Raw genomic sequence first — 18,323 nt, 5'->3', positions numbered from 1 at the left:
TAGTCACTCATCCGCATAGATGTTTACATGTTGTGGCGTAAGAGACATTACCAGGTCTATACTTAATGTCATCAGCTATAAATATACAACACATCTATGCAAACATTTTTCTTTGTGAACTCACGTTATATTTCTGCTTTTAAGGCCTTCAAATTCCTGAAAAATCTAACGCGCATCTACTTAGTTAAGGAAAATGTCTTACCAAATCTGACATCCTAAATGTCTACAGGACAGTATGGAAACAATGTGGAAAGACCGTTAGACGCCACATGACAACCCTCTCATATACAGGGATAAGGTGGCAACAGATGATCGGAGTAAGTGTGAACTGTGGGCTCTATACTATGGCGATCTCTTATCGCCGGATCCGGATGACTTGTTTGATGAAAACTTTAAAGCTGAAACGGATGAGAGAATTCGAGAGTATCTCCTATTACCATCGTCGCAAACTGAAAATACGCTTGAAAACGAAATAACAGAAAACGAACTAAAAAACCAATAAGAAAATTAAAATTTAGTAAATCCCCCGGACATGATGGTATATGTAATGAACATTTGAAATATGGTGGACAAACTCTCACAAAATCATTATGCGTTCTTTTCAATTTCATTTTGTCTACAGAATACGTCCCACAGTCATTTAAGAAAGGAACTGTCATACCAATTTTCAAAGGGGGAAATAAAAATCCTTCCGACCCGGCAAGTTTTAGAGGAATTACAATGACATCATCAATTGGTAAACATTTTGAAAAAGTTCTGCTTGAAAGAATGGAACAATGGGTTATACAGAAAAAGATCAATTTCCCACACCCTCTACAATTTGGCTTCAGAAAGGACATGGGCTCGATTCCTGCAATATTCACGTTAAAAGAAATTGTGTCATATTCTTTACTGAAAGGAAATCCCCACTCTATATCACTTTCCTTGATAATGAAAAGGCGTTCGACAGGATATGGCTAAATGGATTATTTCATAAACTATACGAACTTGGTATTCAAGGGAACCTATGGAAAGTTTTATTCAACTCCTATATGGACACAACCTTATGTATTCGACTGGAGGGAAAAGTCTTGAGCGCATTTATGTTCAAATTGTATATAGAGGGTTTAATGAATAACATATGTGAGACAAAATGTGGAATTAACATCGCAGACAGGCATATCCATGGTCTTTTGTTGGCTGATGATACTTGCTTCATATCATCTTCCAAATCCGGCCTACAAGACTTATTGGAAGTGTCAAGGACATATGACTTCAAATGGCAATTGAAATATAACGCTGAGAAAAGTGTGGTAGTCGTGTTCAAATCAGCAAGAAGGTATGGAATTGTACATAGGTGGGAGCAAAATCAAAGCAAAAGCAAGTGTACATGTGATTTACGTAGGAACTATTATCTCAAATATGTATCCTCTAAATAAGTTAATAGAAAGGGCGTGCGGAAAATTACGGAAGTGTTTCCACTCGCTGCGGGATATCGGTCTCCGGTTTGGGGACATTAATCCGATAGCGTCTGCCACTATTTGGAAACGCGTGATTGTACAAACTGGAATGTATGCATGTGAGAAGTGGGGAGAGACACGAGGCACACATCTGGACAAACTTGAAATAACGCAACGGAAATGCTGTCGCATTTTGCAAGGGTTTGATAAAAACTCACTGTCTGAAAGCACTACAGAAAGAAACTCTTGGAATATGTAGAATGATGCATTATATAGATAGACATAGATTATTGTTTTTTGGAAGACTTTGTTTAACAGATACATCAAAAATTCATAAACAGCTGTTAAACTTTAATATAGGAATTTTTCTCATTTTTGGCCTAGCGGAATGCAAGGAAATATTCCGGACAATGATAACTACACTTTACAAATATGGCCTAGAAGAATTCTTGAACAGTTTTATAAAGTATGGATGCTTCCCTAGTAAACTTGCTTGGAAATACACAGTGAGAAATTCTATTCAAAATACTGCGGAACGAGACTGGAAAGAGGGTATAATGCGGTGGACAGATCTGAATCGCTTCCAAAATATACATGTACGAATCTCGCTTCACATAAACTTTGGCTGTTGAGCTAAGCGTTACCCAACATGGTCTTAGAATTTGGATTTCTAATTAAACTCGGAGCACTACCCATTACCAGTTGTGTGTGGGACTCTTGTAATCCATATGTTCCGCAGTTTTTTGTCTCGTGGAAAAGCAAATAAACTAATCTTCTGCCCACTGTTATTGCTGTTATTGCAGTCGATGGCCGCACACTGCACCATTTTGACAGACTTTTGTTTACATCGTCTGACAGGTGGCGCGGAAGCGTTTGTCATCAATGACGTCACAGTCAGGGGAGATAAATCGGATAATACTTTGAGATTTACGAGATTGACTTAAAAACGGTGTTTTTTTAATAAAAGCTAAAAACTGTGTTTTTTTAATAAAAGCAATTAACATGATTAACATATTTTTTTTACAAAATAGCACATAATCGTATTTTGAGATACTTTTATGACATTTTGACACGATCGGCAATTATATTTTGGGTTTTGGATTTCGTTTACCTTTAAGTGAAATAAAACATAATGGAGATAAAAATTGTTTTACCTAAGGGAAATAAAATAGACCATATTTTACGGGGTATACGTATAGTGCACTGAAAATGGGCAAAAGTCTGGGATGAGCTTACACCCGGATATAGGACCCTGTGCAAGAGGGGAAAACTCGGATCTTGTCACGGAATTGCAGGTGACAATCATATTTTACAAAAGTTCAGAAAATGTGTTCACTCAACGCATAATTTGTATCCCCGGGCATGGGCTTAAGCTTATACCTGGTAAAATAAGGTAATAGAAACACCTGAAAGATAATATTTTTCAACTTCTGGCCAACTATATATATATAGCTACCAATGATTATTGTACATTAACAATGCTTCTAACTTATATTGGAGAAACTTTCTGGCTTCAGAGTAACATATTCCTAATTTAATATTTTTGCTTTAAAATCATGTCAATTCAAAGGGTGTTACAAATAAATAAGGGGGATACTTTCATGATGACCAAAAAGTATAAGAATACTTCAATTTATGGTTGTAGATATACAAATGTGGTATGAAACCGGTTTGGAGACCGGTCCAAGGGGAGGGTTCATTCCATTATACAATAGGGGTGGACAGGAGAACAGTGTTTTTATTAAGAATGTATGATCAGTTTAAATTACTTTGAGATGAAAGTAATTTCAGTTAAGGGACAAACTTGTACATGATTTTGCATTATGTCTGCAAATATTTTTTTTTTGTTTAAGTGAATTTCTTTTTGTCTGAAGGGAAGTTTACATTAATTTTCTTTGTATTTTTTTTTCAATTAAGTGAAATTCTTTTCACCTTAAGGTGAATAAAGTATTTGCATGATGTTAAGGAAATGGGATTAAATGTTAAACGGCTCGCCATGACATGACACATCAAGTCTCAGACCCTCTGGCCATGGCCATTTAAGCAATAACGGTTAATTAAAATGTTTGTGATAAGAATTAAAGGCCATCACTTCAAAAACAAATATTAGTATTGATTGACAGTGATTTACTCAATGATTAACAATGATTTACTCACGTAAAAATAATATGAATTTGGAAGCATCATATACTGACTAGTAACAAAGTGTTTGTACACAGACTGCCTTCTTTGATTGGCCATGGTTAATAGTAAAAGAAGAGTCAGAAATCACTATTAAATAATTGTAGATAATTATATCGTGTTTGAACAGAGGGAGTTAATTGACAAATTTTTAGAGAGATATATGTAAATAAAGAAAAAATACATTTTGAATTTGAAATAGGTAAAATGATTGACAAATCTTAAAACAAAAAAATGCAAAACAAAAAGATGATGAAGTTTTCTGTAATATTGAATATAAATACATGTATGTATATAACTGCTTTTGGCCATTGTTCAAATATATATATATATAATCATTTCTCAAATTGCTTGAATTTCTAAGTTTATGTTTTAAGAAAATTAAAAGTAAAACAAAATTCCTTTTTTGTTATCACTTACCATGCAGCATCTAGCTATATATATTGATATGCATTTTAAAGTATTTAATTCTTTATCCTGTTAGACTATTTAAACAATTTTGGGTATTATATGATGAAAATTACTGCACGAAAACAATTATTGTTGTTATAAAATGCTGTCGTGCTATATATAAATCTCTCACTTTGAACAATCCCTTGAATTGGTGGCAGATCTTCACATTGGATTGGTTGGCAACACTGCAGAGGGGCATCTTGTCCGGCACTAGAAAAGTCTGCTTTTGGGCATGTTTTATTTATAAAATACTTGACAAAACATTTTAAATATAGATCTCAGTATAAGAAATAAAATAAGTCTTTTTTTTTTCTCTGATTTAATTGGTATCTACTTCATATATGGCTACATATTTGTACCTGGCATGGTGTGCCATTAGTGGGAAAAAGCACTTAACGTAGAAGTAAACTGTCAAAAACATGACATTAGATGATACTGCACAAATGAAGTTATAATTATATTACAGACATGTGAACTATGTTGGTACTTGTTTACAATACTGTACACAAACACATGCTTTAATGTGCAATTCTGGATTCATTCATGACATATCTACCTACACAGGTTTTTAACAAATCTGCCACCAAGAGTATCATAAACAATGGCAAAATCCAGAAAATAGCAAGTGAATACTACATTTTGATTACCACACCATCAAGTGGCGATTCATTTTGTAAGTTTAAATTTATTTTTCAGGTTTCTTGTACAGTTACGGCAAAGCAGCCTCTAAAACAGTGGCTGACCATGCTAAACAAATAACAAAGTCTGTAGAAGAAAAGGTATGTAATTATATAACCGATAGCATTTCATACAGTATAAGTGGTGTATCTTGTACCGTGTAAAATCCTAACCTTTCATTTAGCTGAGGATTTATCAAGTACATCCCTGAGTGGTAATTAACCCCTTTGTACAGTCCCACTAATCTGTTTCACAGTCTAACTAACCAATCACCACTGGTTGTTCTTCTGGTGTATATATGGCCATGGTCAATATTCATTTTGTCTATATCCCATGGCCACTTAGTCCCAATTTCCTGGGTATATCATGCATCAGTAATTTTGGGAACCTGGGAATAGCAAGTCCTTTGGTCTGTATATATTGAAAAAAAATGAAATCCTTCTATTGTCAATTGTCATCAAAGTTCTGTCATTACACTCTTACTTGACACAGGTAATTATAACAAACGATTTTGAAAAGCTTGCAAACACAGTTTTCAATTGCTGTTTGTGTATACGATAGATGTCTTTCGAAATCACTTTTACAGGTGTATAGTTAACAAACTGATCAATTTCATGACAAACATTAAAAGTTATTTCTTTGCTCCATCAATTTCAAGCATTCCAATATTTTTGTCTGTGTCACTTTTCTACGAAATGTTAACCTATTAAAACATTGCTTTTTCAGACATTCCTTGGAGATTTCAGTCGTGAACAAGATAAGTTTGTAACAGAAAAGAAAGATAAAGTAAAACGCTCTGAGGCTGCTGTTCCACCATGGATAGGCTACAATGAAGAGGAAAGCATGAAAACACAAATCCTAGCACTATCAACAGTACGTCTACAATTTTCTCTGTCATGTAGAGTTATACATAGATTCACCAATTTGTGTGTCTACATTTTTCTCTGTCATGTAGAGTTATATATAGATACACCAATGTGTGTGTCTACATATCTCTCTGTCACATACAGTTTTATATAGATACACCAATGTGTGTGTCTACATATCTCTCTGTCACATACAGTTTTATATAGATACACCAATGTGTGTGTCTACATATCTCTCTGTCATGTACAGTTATACATAGATACACTAATGTGTGTGTCTACATATCTCTCTGTCACATACAGTTATATATAGATACACCAATTTGTGTGTCTACATATCTCTCTGTCATGTACAGTTATACATAGATACACTAATGTGTGTGTTTACAATTCTCTCTGTCATGTACAGTTTTATATAGATACACTAATGTGTGTGTCTACAATTCTCTCTGTCACATACAGTTATATATAGATACACCAATGTGTGTGTCTACAATTCTCTCTGTCACATACAGTTATACATAGATACACTAATGTGTGTGTTTACAATTCTCTCTGTCATGTACAGTTTTATATAGATACACCAATTTGTGTGTCTACATTTTTCTCTGTCATGTAGAGTTATACATAGATACACTAATGTGTGTGTCTACAATTCTCTCTGTCACATACAGTTATATATAGATACACCAATGTGTGTGTCTACAAATCTCTCTGTCACATACAGTTTTACATAGATACACCAATGTGTGTGTCTACAATTCTCTCTGTCATGTACAGTTATATATAGATACACCAATGTGTGTGTCTACAATTCTCTCTGTCACATACAGTTATATATAGATACACCAATTTGTGTGTCTACATTTTTCTCTGTCATGTAGAGTTATACATAGATACACTAATGTGTGTGTTTACAATTCTCTCTGTCATGTACAGTTATATATAGATACACCAATGTGTGTGTCTACATATCTCTCTGTCATGTACACTTTTATATAGATACACTAATGTGTGTGTCTACAATTCTCTCTGTCACATACAGTTTTATATAGATACACCAATGTGTGTGTCTACAATTCTCTCTGTCATGTACAGTTTTATATAGATACACTAATGTGTGTGTCTACAATTCTCTCTGTCACGTACAGTTATATATAGATACACCAATGTGTGTGTCTACAATTCTCTCTGTCACATACAGTTTTATATAGATACACCAATGTGTGTGTCTACAATTCTCTCTGTCACATACAGTTATATATAGATACACCAATGTGTGTGTCTACAATTCTCTCTGTCACATACAGTTATATATAGATACACTAATGTGTGTGTCTACAATTCTCTCTGTCATGTACACTTTTATATAGATACACCAATGTGTGTGTCTACAATTCTCTCTGTCATGTAGAGTTATACATAGATACATTAATGTGTGTGTCTACAATTCTCTCTGTCACATACAGTTTTACATAGATACACCAATGTGTGTGTCTACAATTCTCTCTGTCATGTACAGTTATATATAGATACACCAATGTGTGTGTCTACATATCTCTCTGTCATGTACAGTTATATATAGATACACCAATGTGTGTGTCTACATATCTCTCTGTCATGTACAGTTATATATAGATACACCAATGTGTGTGCCCTGTTTGTAAGTTCAGATTTAAATTAAAGTATCACCCTGATCTTCTGCCATTCCATCCATCTGTGCTGCCATCTAGTGGTTCATAATTGCTCTGCATGGCATGGGACGGGCCTCTCATATGTTTTTCAGTGACACCTTGGCTGTTGACAGGTGATCAACCCAGGAAACAAAGCATTGCTATCTCCAGACAACAACACAAGTTCAATTAAATGGATCAAACTCAGATTTCATACATTGATTCCTCGTTAAAATCTAGAGTGCTTGCTTATGATTTCTTTGTAGGTAAAAGGGTCAAAGGTCAAGGTCCCTGTTGCTAAACATAAAATATTGGTTTTCGGCCATCAATTTGAGATCACACACTGCTTTTTCAGCGTGATTTATTGGACATTCTTTTGTAGTCAAAAGGTCAAAGGTCACTGTAACTGTAAATAGAAATTTGGTTTCCATATGAAAACTCAAAATTGGACAGATCAAACTCGAACTTCGCACATTCCTTTATGAGGACTGCTTGTTTTGCAGTTTTGGGTCAAAAGGCAGTTGATCATTGGGATTAGTATCGTTTAATGATACTCTGTTTCAGATAAAAATTGTTGAAATGTTGTTTATTTTGTAAACATTTAAAAACTTCTCTATGAAATGTTTAGCTCACCATGATGAATTAAAGGTGAGCTTTATCCTCTGGTGTGGGCGTCGTCCATAAACAGTTCTATAAAACAGTGTGTTGTGTCAATACTATAATGAGGACACAACTTAAGTATTTGTCAGGGGTGTGACAATTGACAAGACCTTCCCTTTGTGTTTCAGGACAAGAGACACTTCCTACGCAACCCTCCCTCTGGGATCCAGTTCCAGTTTCACTTTGAAAGCATGTTTCCTATTGCAACAGCTACTCTCCAAGAGGATCCCAACCTACAGAAAATGAGATTCGAACTCGTACCTAAACAGTAAGTATTGCTTTGATAACACAGATGGTCATTATGCATAAAATAATCATGTTTTTCAAGACCAGGATGGACTCAAATTATTCACAGGTATTTAATAAAGTGGTGGTAATATAAGAAATGCAAAGTAACTGTTCTGGTTTAAATTATTTTGAAACCGTTTACAGTATTGTATTGTTTTATGACCCTTTGGCAGTTTAAGTAATTTTGGGCCGTAATTTGTTAATATTTCTTCTACCTATGAGAGGTACCAAAAAAGACTTTAATTCATTTTGATGATCAGCACGGCATCCAGTTGACCTTTGGGATTTAGCAATATCAGAAGTCAATATCTCAGAAATGTGAAGGGTCAAACATATGTCAAATAGACATGTGCTTTCAAAGCAAAGAGTCAAATCTGATTCAAAAACATACTCTCAAGGGTCTGCTGAATGCCCTGCTCAGGATACAGGATATCTTTAATATTAATTATTTCAATTTAAAACGTTTTTTCGTTTGGACCACTAAAGTTCAAATCTCCTATTACAGGATCAATGAAGAGACATTTTGGAGGAATTATTTCTACAGAGTTTCCTTGATCAAACAATCCACACAACTAACTGTTTTGGCACAAGAAACAGGTAATGACTTCTGGGAACTATCTCTACTGAATTAGCATACACATTTCTCTCATAACTAGTATAGCCACAACACTGATTGATCTACAATAACTATGGGATGAAGGTCACAGTCCTGACTTTCTCTGTAGTAACTGTTTGCTGAAGGTCACAGTCCTGAATTTCTCTGTAGTAACTGTTTGCTGAAGGTCACAGTCCTGAATTTCTCTGTAGTAACTATTGGGTGAAGGTCACAATCCTGAATTTCTCTGTAGTAATTATGGGGTGAAGGTCACAATCCTGAATTTCTCTGTAGTAACTGTTTGCTGAAGGTCACAGTCCTGAATTTCTCTGTAGTAACTATGGGGTGAAGGTCACAGTCCTAACTTTCTCTTTAGTAACTATTGGGTGAAGGTCACAGTCTTGACTTTCTCTGTAGTAACTGTTTGCTGAAGGTCACAGTCCTGAATTTCTCTGTAGTAACTATGGGGTGAAGGTCACAGTCCTAACTTTCTCTGTAGTAACTATGGGGTGAAGGTCACAGTCCTGGCTTATTCTGAGGTAACTTTTGTGTAAAGGTCACAGTCCTGGCTTTCCCTGTATTAACTATGGAGTGAAGGTCACAGCTTTGTGGTATTCACAGTCCTTGTTTTCTCAATAGTTGATTTAATTTGTATGTGTTGAAGATTTAATGTAAGATTTCCTGCTAATGTATTCAGATTGGCACAGAGTCGATGAAAGATAACAGTCTGTTGCCTTGATATTGTTTAAGACCATTGATTAGAGGTATAACTCTGCCAGTATGATTGATTTCACCTAAAGCTTATTCTCAGAAACACACAGTAGATAATAGTTACACATTACGCAGTGAAGTTTTTTAAAAAGCAAAAAGTTAAAGTGTTTCTGTGAGGCTAGACCTTGAGCCTTCAGTGGCAGATGGTAAAAATTATCACCATCATCAGACACGGACATTCCACAGTCAACAGACACAGATATCCCACTGTCAACAGACACAGATATCCCACTGTCAACAGACAAAGATATCCCACTGTCAACAAACACAGATATCTCACTGTCAACAGATACAGATATCCCACTGTCAACAGATACAGATATCCCTCTGTCATCAGAAACAGATATCCCACTGTCATCAGATACATATATCCCACAGTCAACAAACACATATATCCCAATGTCAACAGACACAGATATCCCACTGTCATCAGACACAGATATCCTCTCATCAAAAGGCACAGATATCCCACAGTCAACAGATACAGATATCCCACTGTCAACAGATACAGATATCCCTCTGTCATCAGATACAAATATCCCACTGTCATCAGATACATATATCCCACAGTCAACAAACACATATATCCCAATGTCAACAGACACAGATATCCCACTGTCATCAGACACAGATATCCTCTCATCAAAAGACACAGATATCCCACAGTCAACAGATACAGATATCCCACTGTCAACTTACACAGATATCCCACTGTCAACATACAGATATCCCTCTGTCAACAGACACAGATATCCCACTGTCAACAGACACATATATCCCACTGTCATCAGATACAGATATCCCACTGTCAACAGACACATGTATCCCACTGTCAACAGACACAGATATCCCACTGTCAACTGACACAGGCATGTGACTGTTAACAGACAGATATATCCCACAGCCACCAGACACATATATCCCACAGCCAGCAGACACATATATCCCACTGTCAACAGATACAGATATCCCACTGTCAACAGATACAGATATCCCACTGTCAACAGACACATATATCCAACTTTCAACAGATACAGGCATGTGACTGTTAACAGACAGATATATCCCACAGCCACCAGACACATATATCCCACAGCCAGCAGACACATATATCCCACTGTCAACAGATACAGATATCCCACTGTCAACAGACACATATACCCAACTGTCAACAGACCAAGATATCCCACTGTCAACAGACACAGATATCCCACTGTCAACAGACACAGGTATCCCACTGTCAACAGACACAGGTATCTCACTGTCAACAGACACAGATATCCCACTATCAACAGACACAGGTATCTCACTGTCAACAGACACAGATATCCCACTATCAACAGACACAGATATCCCACTGTCAACAGACACAGGTATCCCACTGTCAACAGACACAGGTATCCCACTGTCAACAGACACAGATATCCCACTGTCAACAGATACAGATATCCCACTGTCAACAGACACATATATCCAACTGTCAACAGATACAGATATCCCACTGTCAACTGACACAGATATCCCACTGTCAACAGACAGATATCCCTCTGTCAACAGACACAGATATCCCACTGTCAACAGACACAGGCATGTGACTGTTAACAGACAGATATATCCCACAGCCACCAGACACATATATCCCACAGCCAGCAGACACATATATCCCACTGTCAACAGATACAGATATCCCACTGTCAACAGACACATATACCCCACTGTCAACAGACACAGATATCCCACTGTCAACAGACACATATATCCCACTGTCAACAGACACAGGTATCCCACTGTCAACAGACACAGGTATCTCACTGTCAACAGACACAGATATCCCACTATCAACAGACACAGATATCCCACTGTCAACAGACACAGGTATCCCACTGTCAACAGACACAGGTATCCCACTGTCAACAGACACAGATATCCCACTGTCAACAGACACAGGTATCTCACTGTCAACAGACACATATATCTCACTGTCAACAGACACAGATATCCCACTGTCAACAGACACAGGTATCCCACTGTCAACAGACACAGTTATCCCACTGTCAACAGACACAGGTATCCCACTGTCAACAGACACAGGTATCCCACTGTCAACAGACACAGATATCCCACTGTCAACAGACACAGGTATCCCAGTGTCAACAGACACAGGTATCCCACTGTCAACAGACACAGGTATCCCACTGTCAACAGACACAGATATCCCACTATCAACAGACACAGGTATCTGACTATCAACAGAAACAGGTATCCCACTGTCAACAGACACAGATATCCCACTATCAACAGACACAGTTATCCCACTGTCAACAGACACAGGTATCCCACTATCAACAGACACAGGTATCCCACTATCAACAGACACAGGTATCCCACTGTCAACAGACTATTGTGAATCTCACATATTGATGAGGCAAGAAAAACTGATTTGTAGACATTTGTGAACGGTAGACTTAACAGGTACAGGTAATTGCATGTATAGCTTTAGCAATACCCACTAGGCTTGTTGTGTGTATATTTCCAGACAACTCACGTTAATTTGTATGTTAATTTTAGGTAGCACTGGTGAGAAATCCAGCAATGGGTCAAGGCGGTCATCTGTAGGAAGTGTGGACAAAGGTAGGTGGTCACTCTCTCTTAGGTCACCCGCACCAAAATTTATCTTTACACAAAGTATTGCACAGTACAAGTTATGATAGACTTGTACATAGACATGGGGGAAAATTTTTAATATCAATGTTCCCCCATATATGTTAAATTTTTGCAGTACAGTATTCAATTTTACAGTGTTTTGAGATTCTGTCATTTTTATCCATACAAATATCAGGTGGGCTAAGAGTGACAGAATCTATTTTTCTCTTACCCTGGACAGGGATATCCACAGTTTTACCGGGTGAGATTTTCTTATCTCACCCTAGAGAAAAGACAAGCTACATGTGCTCTTTTCACGTTCTCAACAATTGCATTTCGTCACGTCAACAATATCACAACGTCACGGCAACAGTATAATGAAGTCACGTCGACAATTCAATCACGTCACGTCAACTTACCTTGCATTGATGTAACGTCAATATTAGACACATAAGATGGTAAACAGGGTAAGAGAAAAATAATCTTTCACCCCCATGGAAGTGAGACAGGGGAATCTCAACCCTCGGGGGAAGATAATTAAGCTGCCAAACACTGGGAAAGTCTCGTGTTTGGCAACTTAAGAATCTTCCCCTCGGGTTATGAATCCACTGTCTCACCACCAAGGGGTGAAAGATTCTATTACTCCAACATCTGTGTATGCAGAGATACATTTGTCCCATACAGAAACAAATCGTTCCACGTACTAGGTGTATCTGGTGGTCCCATAAATAGATTATTCCTAATCAAATAAATTTCATTTTTTTCTAAATCACATAATGATCCGATTCAAATTAAAATGTTCAATCAGATATCTAGCAGCTAGTATTCTCAAATTGACATTTGAATCAGCAGAATATTTACTGTCAAATAAACCATCCACATACGGAAATAATCGTTTAGTTAACAAACCTATCATGAACTTTTTGTAAACAGCTTTAAAGTATACCAGAACTTCATCCTGCTCTTTCCAGATATGTTCCTTGTTAGCTTACTGTAAACATGGTTATTTCTGTGGGGGGTAAATTTAAACTATACACGTGAGATAATTTTCACAATCAATCAACCTTTGTTTGTAGTTCGAGATAACGCAAATTGATATCAAAATAGTATACATTCTTGTACATGGGGGAAATTTATGCAATCAGAAGGACTCCACGTCACCTGCGTAAATTTCCTCCTGGCGTAAATCTCCACATTTATATACTGTAAGTGTGGAGGAGTTATGATGTCTGTCAATAGGAAGTAGGTATATATATGGGGAAATGGAAATTCCATCATTCAATCTGTAACTTTGACTCAGAATCTCAACAAAGATATGCTTCTGGCACAAATTCGATACCCTTTTGTAGAAGTTCTCTTAAAATCACATAACTACATATGATAGACTCTATTAGCAGTAAACACTTCCAAAAAATTGTTCAAGCATGCAGAATATGATCACTAGATTTGCATCAGAGATGTACTTTTGAATGGTTTTATTGTTGTCAAAAGAGTTACCTCCCTTCCACTGCCAGTGTTGACATGCATGCTCAAATTTTTTATCTGCTCTTGGTATATTACAAGCTTAAATTGTTGTCAATATGCATTATCAGTAAGCTTTTCTAAGTTTTTTTGTCAAGAGATCTGTAAAAGCTTTTATAAGATAAAATTTTCAGTATTGGAATTTGTGATATATTACACTTAGATGTGATTTGAATATATCATACTGTTATTCAAATGGCAGATAAAATTTTAGATAACTAAATCAACTTCCAGAACATAAATACTTTGAAATAACTATACAGTGTACAAAACACATTTTATCTTGAAGATAGGAAACTGTAATGTTTAATTTATACAAAGTAGTAGAATATAATATAAAATTTATTGTTTCTAAGCTTTTCCAGGCTATATCTCGATAACCATTTAACATACCTCTGCAACACTTTGTACACATATTCAAACTTATGTGAAGTAGAAATGTAAGTGCTGTTTATGAACTAAGACAAGTTCATAATTTAGATAAAAGATAAATGATTCTACAATTATTTTAAATCATTTAAAAAGGATTTTTGTTTGTGGAAATGAAAACTTCTTCATCCAGTGGTATGTACTTTGTTAATTTAGCTTTTGGGCAGGGCTTTGTTTTCTCAAATAGGGGATTGACTTGTGAATTATCTGAGATTTCTTATTTCCTGAGCAGATTATGTTTCTTTTAAAATATATTTTGATTAGTCATATGTGTAGGCAGTCGAAGGAGTAGTATCTTAGAACAGATTATGTAGTGATACAGGCTTGTAGTTTTACAGTGCATTCCCTATTTAATTAAATCAAAATTTTCCTTTAAATTACCTTCTCTATTGGCACCCAAACAAAAACTTCTAGAAGGGGTTTTTAAGTGTAGGACATCAGCAAAAGAAATATTAACAAAAAGTCTCAATTGCTTAGAATTTTCAATGTGTCAATTTCTTGTATACAGAACTGTTTTTATATCCGTAGGGATTTCTCACACTTTTTTCCCCTTGTTACCTGTTTGTCAATTTTAAATGAAACAGAAAATACTTACTGATTTAATGGTTATCATAACCATTTGAAATTTCTTTTTTTCAAAGATTTTTTTTTTTTTTTAATACCTTAAATTGGAATGTTTCTCACCAAGAGAAAGTCTTAGTAATCAAAATGTGGCTCTTATTGTTTAAATTACACAATTGTTTTATATTATGGGTGGTCAGGTGACATAGTGGTAACGCACATGCTTTTCACCAAGGTGGCAGGCTTTTATTCCCTGATCATGATTGGACATGAAAAAGTATTAATTGGGGTCACATTACTGACCAGGTTTTTTCCTCTCAGGTTTCCTCCCATAGTAAGACCACGCCCGTGCTTCCATCCAGGCCAACAAGCAAATAAAGTGATATAACTTGTTTTGCTATTGTTGTAAAATAAAGATACTTTAAGTTTTAACTAAATTTTATCTGTTTAAACTAGAAATACCTTGTTTTAGGTGCAGGATAACAATTTCCGTGTTATAAAATGCTCTGATTTCTTAATTTTTAAACGAACATTAATGTTCGGTTATTGTAATCAAGAACTGGACTGAGAAATATTACCATATTTGGTAACCACATTCACCAATACGCCATCTACTGTCTGTTTCAATGAAATATGGCTGCCCCCATTGCCTTACGCTTCAAATAATTTACCTGCAAAAACATCTTCGTTTTATATAGTAGTTTTACCGAAAATGTGGAAATATATTCAGTAGATGTTTTGAAGATGCATACGATTTGAGAAATGCATAACGCTAGCGAAATGTTAAGACTAAATGAACCTGAACTTTGCGAATAACTCCAGGTCAATATATTTATGTAAACAACTATTGCGCAGGCGCATTCGTCTCCGGATGTTTAGAAAGTTTTGCTCTTCCGTGTTCATTCAAAAACGGCTGACATTATAGCATAGGTCTGCAAATATGTCCGCGATTTACTTAAATGTGTAATATGTATATTCTAGAATGTTACATCATTATCAACTAGGTGTGTATTGATATAATTTAGAGAAAGAAATATATCAATAACGGCATACGAGACGATACATTGTATCATACTATAGGTTACTGTACGTGTTAACGGTGTTTGCGAGAAAGAACTGTACATATGTATAGACTTACAATTAGGTGGCATTTGTGGTCAGGGTGACTGGTCATAGCGTTAACGTTGTCATCGATTTCCATATACCAATTTCCTTTGACGAAAATGACCAATAAATCAAATACAAATGATAATATCTTTTTATGTGCACGGGATTGCTTGTTGTAGGCGATACTTGGAACATATTTAATGTTGTAAGGGAGGTAACTGCAAGATTACGGAAATCAAAAGTTAAACCAATTTGATTGGTCGATTCTTCCACGACTTTGGCAGGGGGTTTACAATCGAAGTGACAGATTTCTTACGGCAATATTCAGTTGATATCAACAATAACATTTTTGGATACGTGTGGTTGGCAGTTGTCAGGTTTAAAATGAACAATTATATAGCTTGTTTTTATTTCGGCACAGACGAGAATATTTACTGAAACGGACCACACGTGAAGCGGACTTGGAAATACCAAAACGAAGAAAAATGGGGCTTAATTATAATGTAGATTGGCATTATTTTCAGAGGATTGACCAATATATATGTTCTTCAATGCCTAATTGTATCATATATAAAATATTAGAGGTTTATTTGACCGAATTTTAAATTAATTATTCATTTGCGAATCGCGGCCCGATTGTCGTTAGAGTTGTATTACCGAAATGGCCGATAGTGGACCCAAAATCGATATTTTTACGAGAATTTTGTTTTCATTTACCTGGAAGTATTTTGAAATAATTTGCAAAATACCGAATTCACGACCAAATTTTCGATTGTTACGAACTACTGAGATGGTGTTAAGTTCATGTTAAGTCAATCTGATTAAAATCAGCTGTTACATGGCTACGTTTACTCTGCACTACGTCTACTAGGTAATTTTTTTAAAGACGGAAATCCGGATTATCTAAAAAACAAATGCAAAAATACTTGTGATATTCACTTAATTTGATATTCAGCCGTTAATTGTTATCTGTAGTTTTATAACTTCTGATATATTGTGATTGAAACTCTATATAATATTGCTGTGGAACTTGTGTTATTTTTCAAACAAATTCATTTTAATAATTTGTTAATTTAGAATTTTCATCAAGTCATGATCAAGACTTGAAATTCTCACTACACCATACTTCAAACACGGAGTAATCAATGAATTGATAAACTGAAAATTGAAGTCAAGCAAATGAGTTAATATTTACCTTAAGTATTTTTTCAATATACAACAAATGTTCAGATGACTATTTGTGCCATGCTGTTACAATATTTCAGTTACAATTCTAAAATTGAATTAGTATGTAAATATATGTTATCCTGTCAATATCCACAAAGCGAGTGTAGTCTACTGTACTCAAAGTCATGCCAGTAGATAGCGGTACATATACTTACTGCTTACATCTAGTGCTTACTTGTATGAACTATAAATCAATAACAAAATGGTTCATATATTTCTATATATGACTTCACAAATTATGTGGTGTCTGAAGATCTGAATGAAGTTAATAAACGATGTATTAAATTATTTTTATGAAATATTCAAGTCACAGATCATTCTCTTTTAAAAATATTGATTTCAGGTCCATTTTGGTAATTCAACTATGACGGCAATCAGGCCTCGAATGGCGAATGATTACAAAAAAATTAAATACGTCTCGGTCAAATAAACCCCTAATATTTTACATATGATTAATTTTGACATTGGAGAACATATAATTGTGTCCATTCTCTAATATAAGCACTGGTAGAAAGTACAGAATAGAGCTTCATAAATATATTATCAAAATTACTAACTACCCCGGTAAATACAACATTTTACATAAACCTCCCATGACTGATGGTGAACTTAAACTTGCAAATCACCTGTGTCATTCCAATTTTGATATGTGTAAATATATACTCGTACGGTATATATATAGATATAGATATGGAATGATTCACAAATTTGCATACAGTTATGGAATCTTATAACACCCCATAAAAAGTTCTCTCCACATAAAGGATGTGATTTGTGCAATTACTTTGCTGAACTGTGTGGTTCACTATGATTGGATGATCAACATTGGAAAGGGACAATAAATAGGGAATGTGTCATCCCATCGAATGGACTGTAACCTTTATCAGCTTTGAAGTTGAAAATGAAGCTTGAAGTTTTCTTTTCCTGTTTGCAGAATTATTTGATGAAGATAGTCTTTATATGGTTGTTATTCTTTATCACATTGTGTACAATACTGTAATTATACCAGAAGTATATCTATTCATATAAAGATTTATTAACATCAAATGATTCCTGAACAAAAGGAGTCAAGTTTTTTGTTTTGAAGTACCATACCTGCTTGAGTACAGTTTCAATAGGATACATTCCTAATGCGGGCCTTGATAAGCAGCTCTGGTTTTGGTTTTCAGTAGTTCTTTATGTGTGTTTCATCATATTAAGTTGAAATATGCTAAACTAACGATGGAACTAG

General features: G+C 35.3%; 1 protein-coding gene across 3 annotated transcripts in view; it reads left to right on the top strand.

The window, feature by feature from the left end:
* The window catches only part of LOC117327238 (synapse-associated protein 1-like), a 73,719-nt gene that overhangs the window by 1,448 nt on the left and 53,948 nt on the right, over window positions 1-18,323 (top strand). For all 3 annotated transcript variants that reach the window (XM_033884135.1, XM_033884136.1, XM_033884137.1), the window contains exons 2-6: window positions 4,770-4,852; window positions 5,478-5,624; window positions 8,079-8,218; window positions 8,744-8,835; window positions 12,173-12,235. In XM_033884135.1, the coding sequence (XP_033740026.1) occupies window positions 4,770-4,852; window positions 5,478-5,624; window positions 8,079-8,218; window positions 8,744-8,835; window positions 12,173-12,235 (525 nt within the window). The remainder of the gene's footprint in view (window positions 1-4,769; window positions 4,853-5,477; window positions 5,625-8,078; window positions 8,219-8,743; window positions 8,836-12,172; window positions 12,236-18,323) is intronic.

Source organism: Pecten maximus, chromosome 5 (genome assembly GCF_902652985.1).
Source record: "Pecten maximus chromosome 5, xPecMax1.1, whole genome shotgun sequence".
In the NCBI taxonomy this organism is placed as follows: domain Eukaryota; kingdom Metazoa; phylum Mollusca; class Bivalvia; order Pectinida; family Pectinidae; genus Pecten; species Pecten maximus.
Note: the sequence above shows the minus strand (reverse complement) of the source record. Positions and strands in the feature narration are given on the sequence as shown.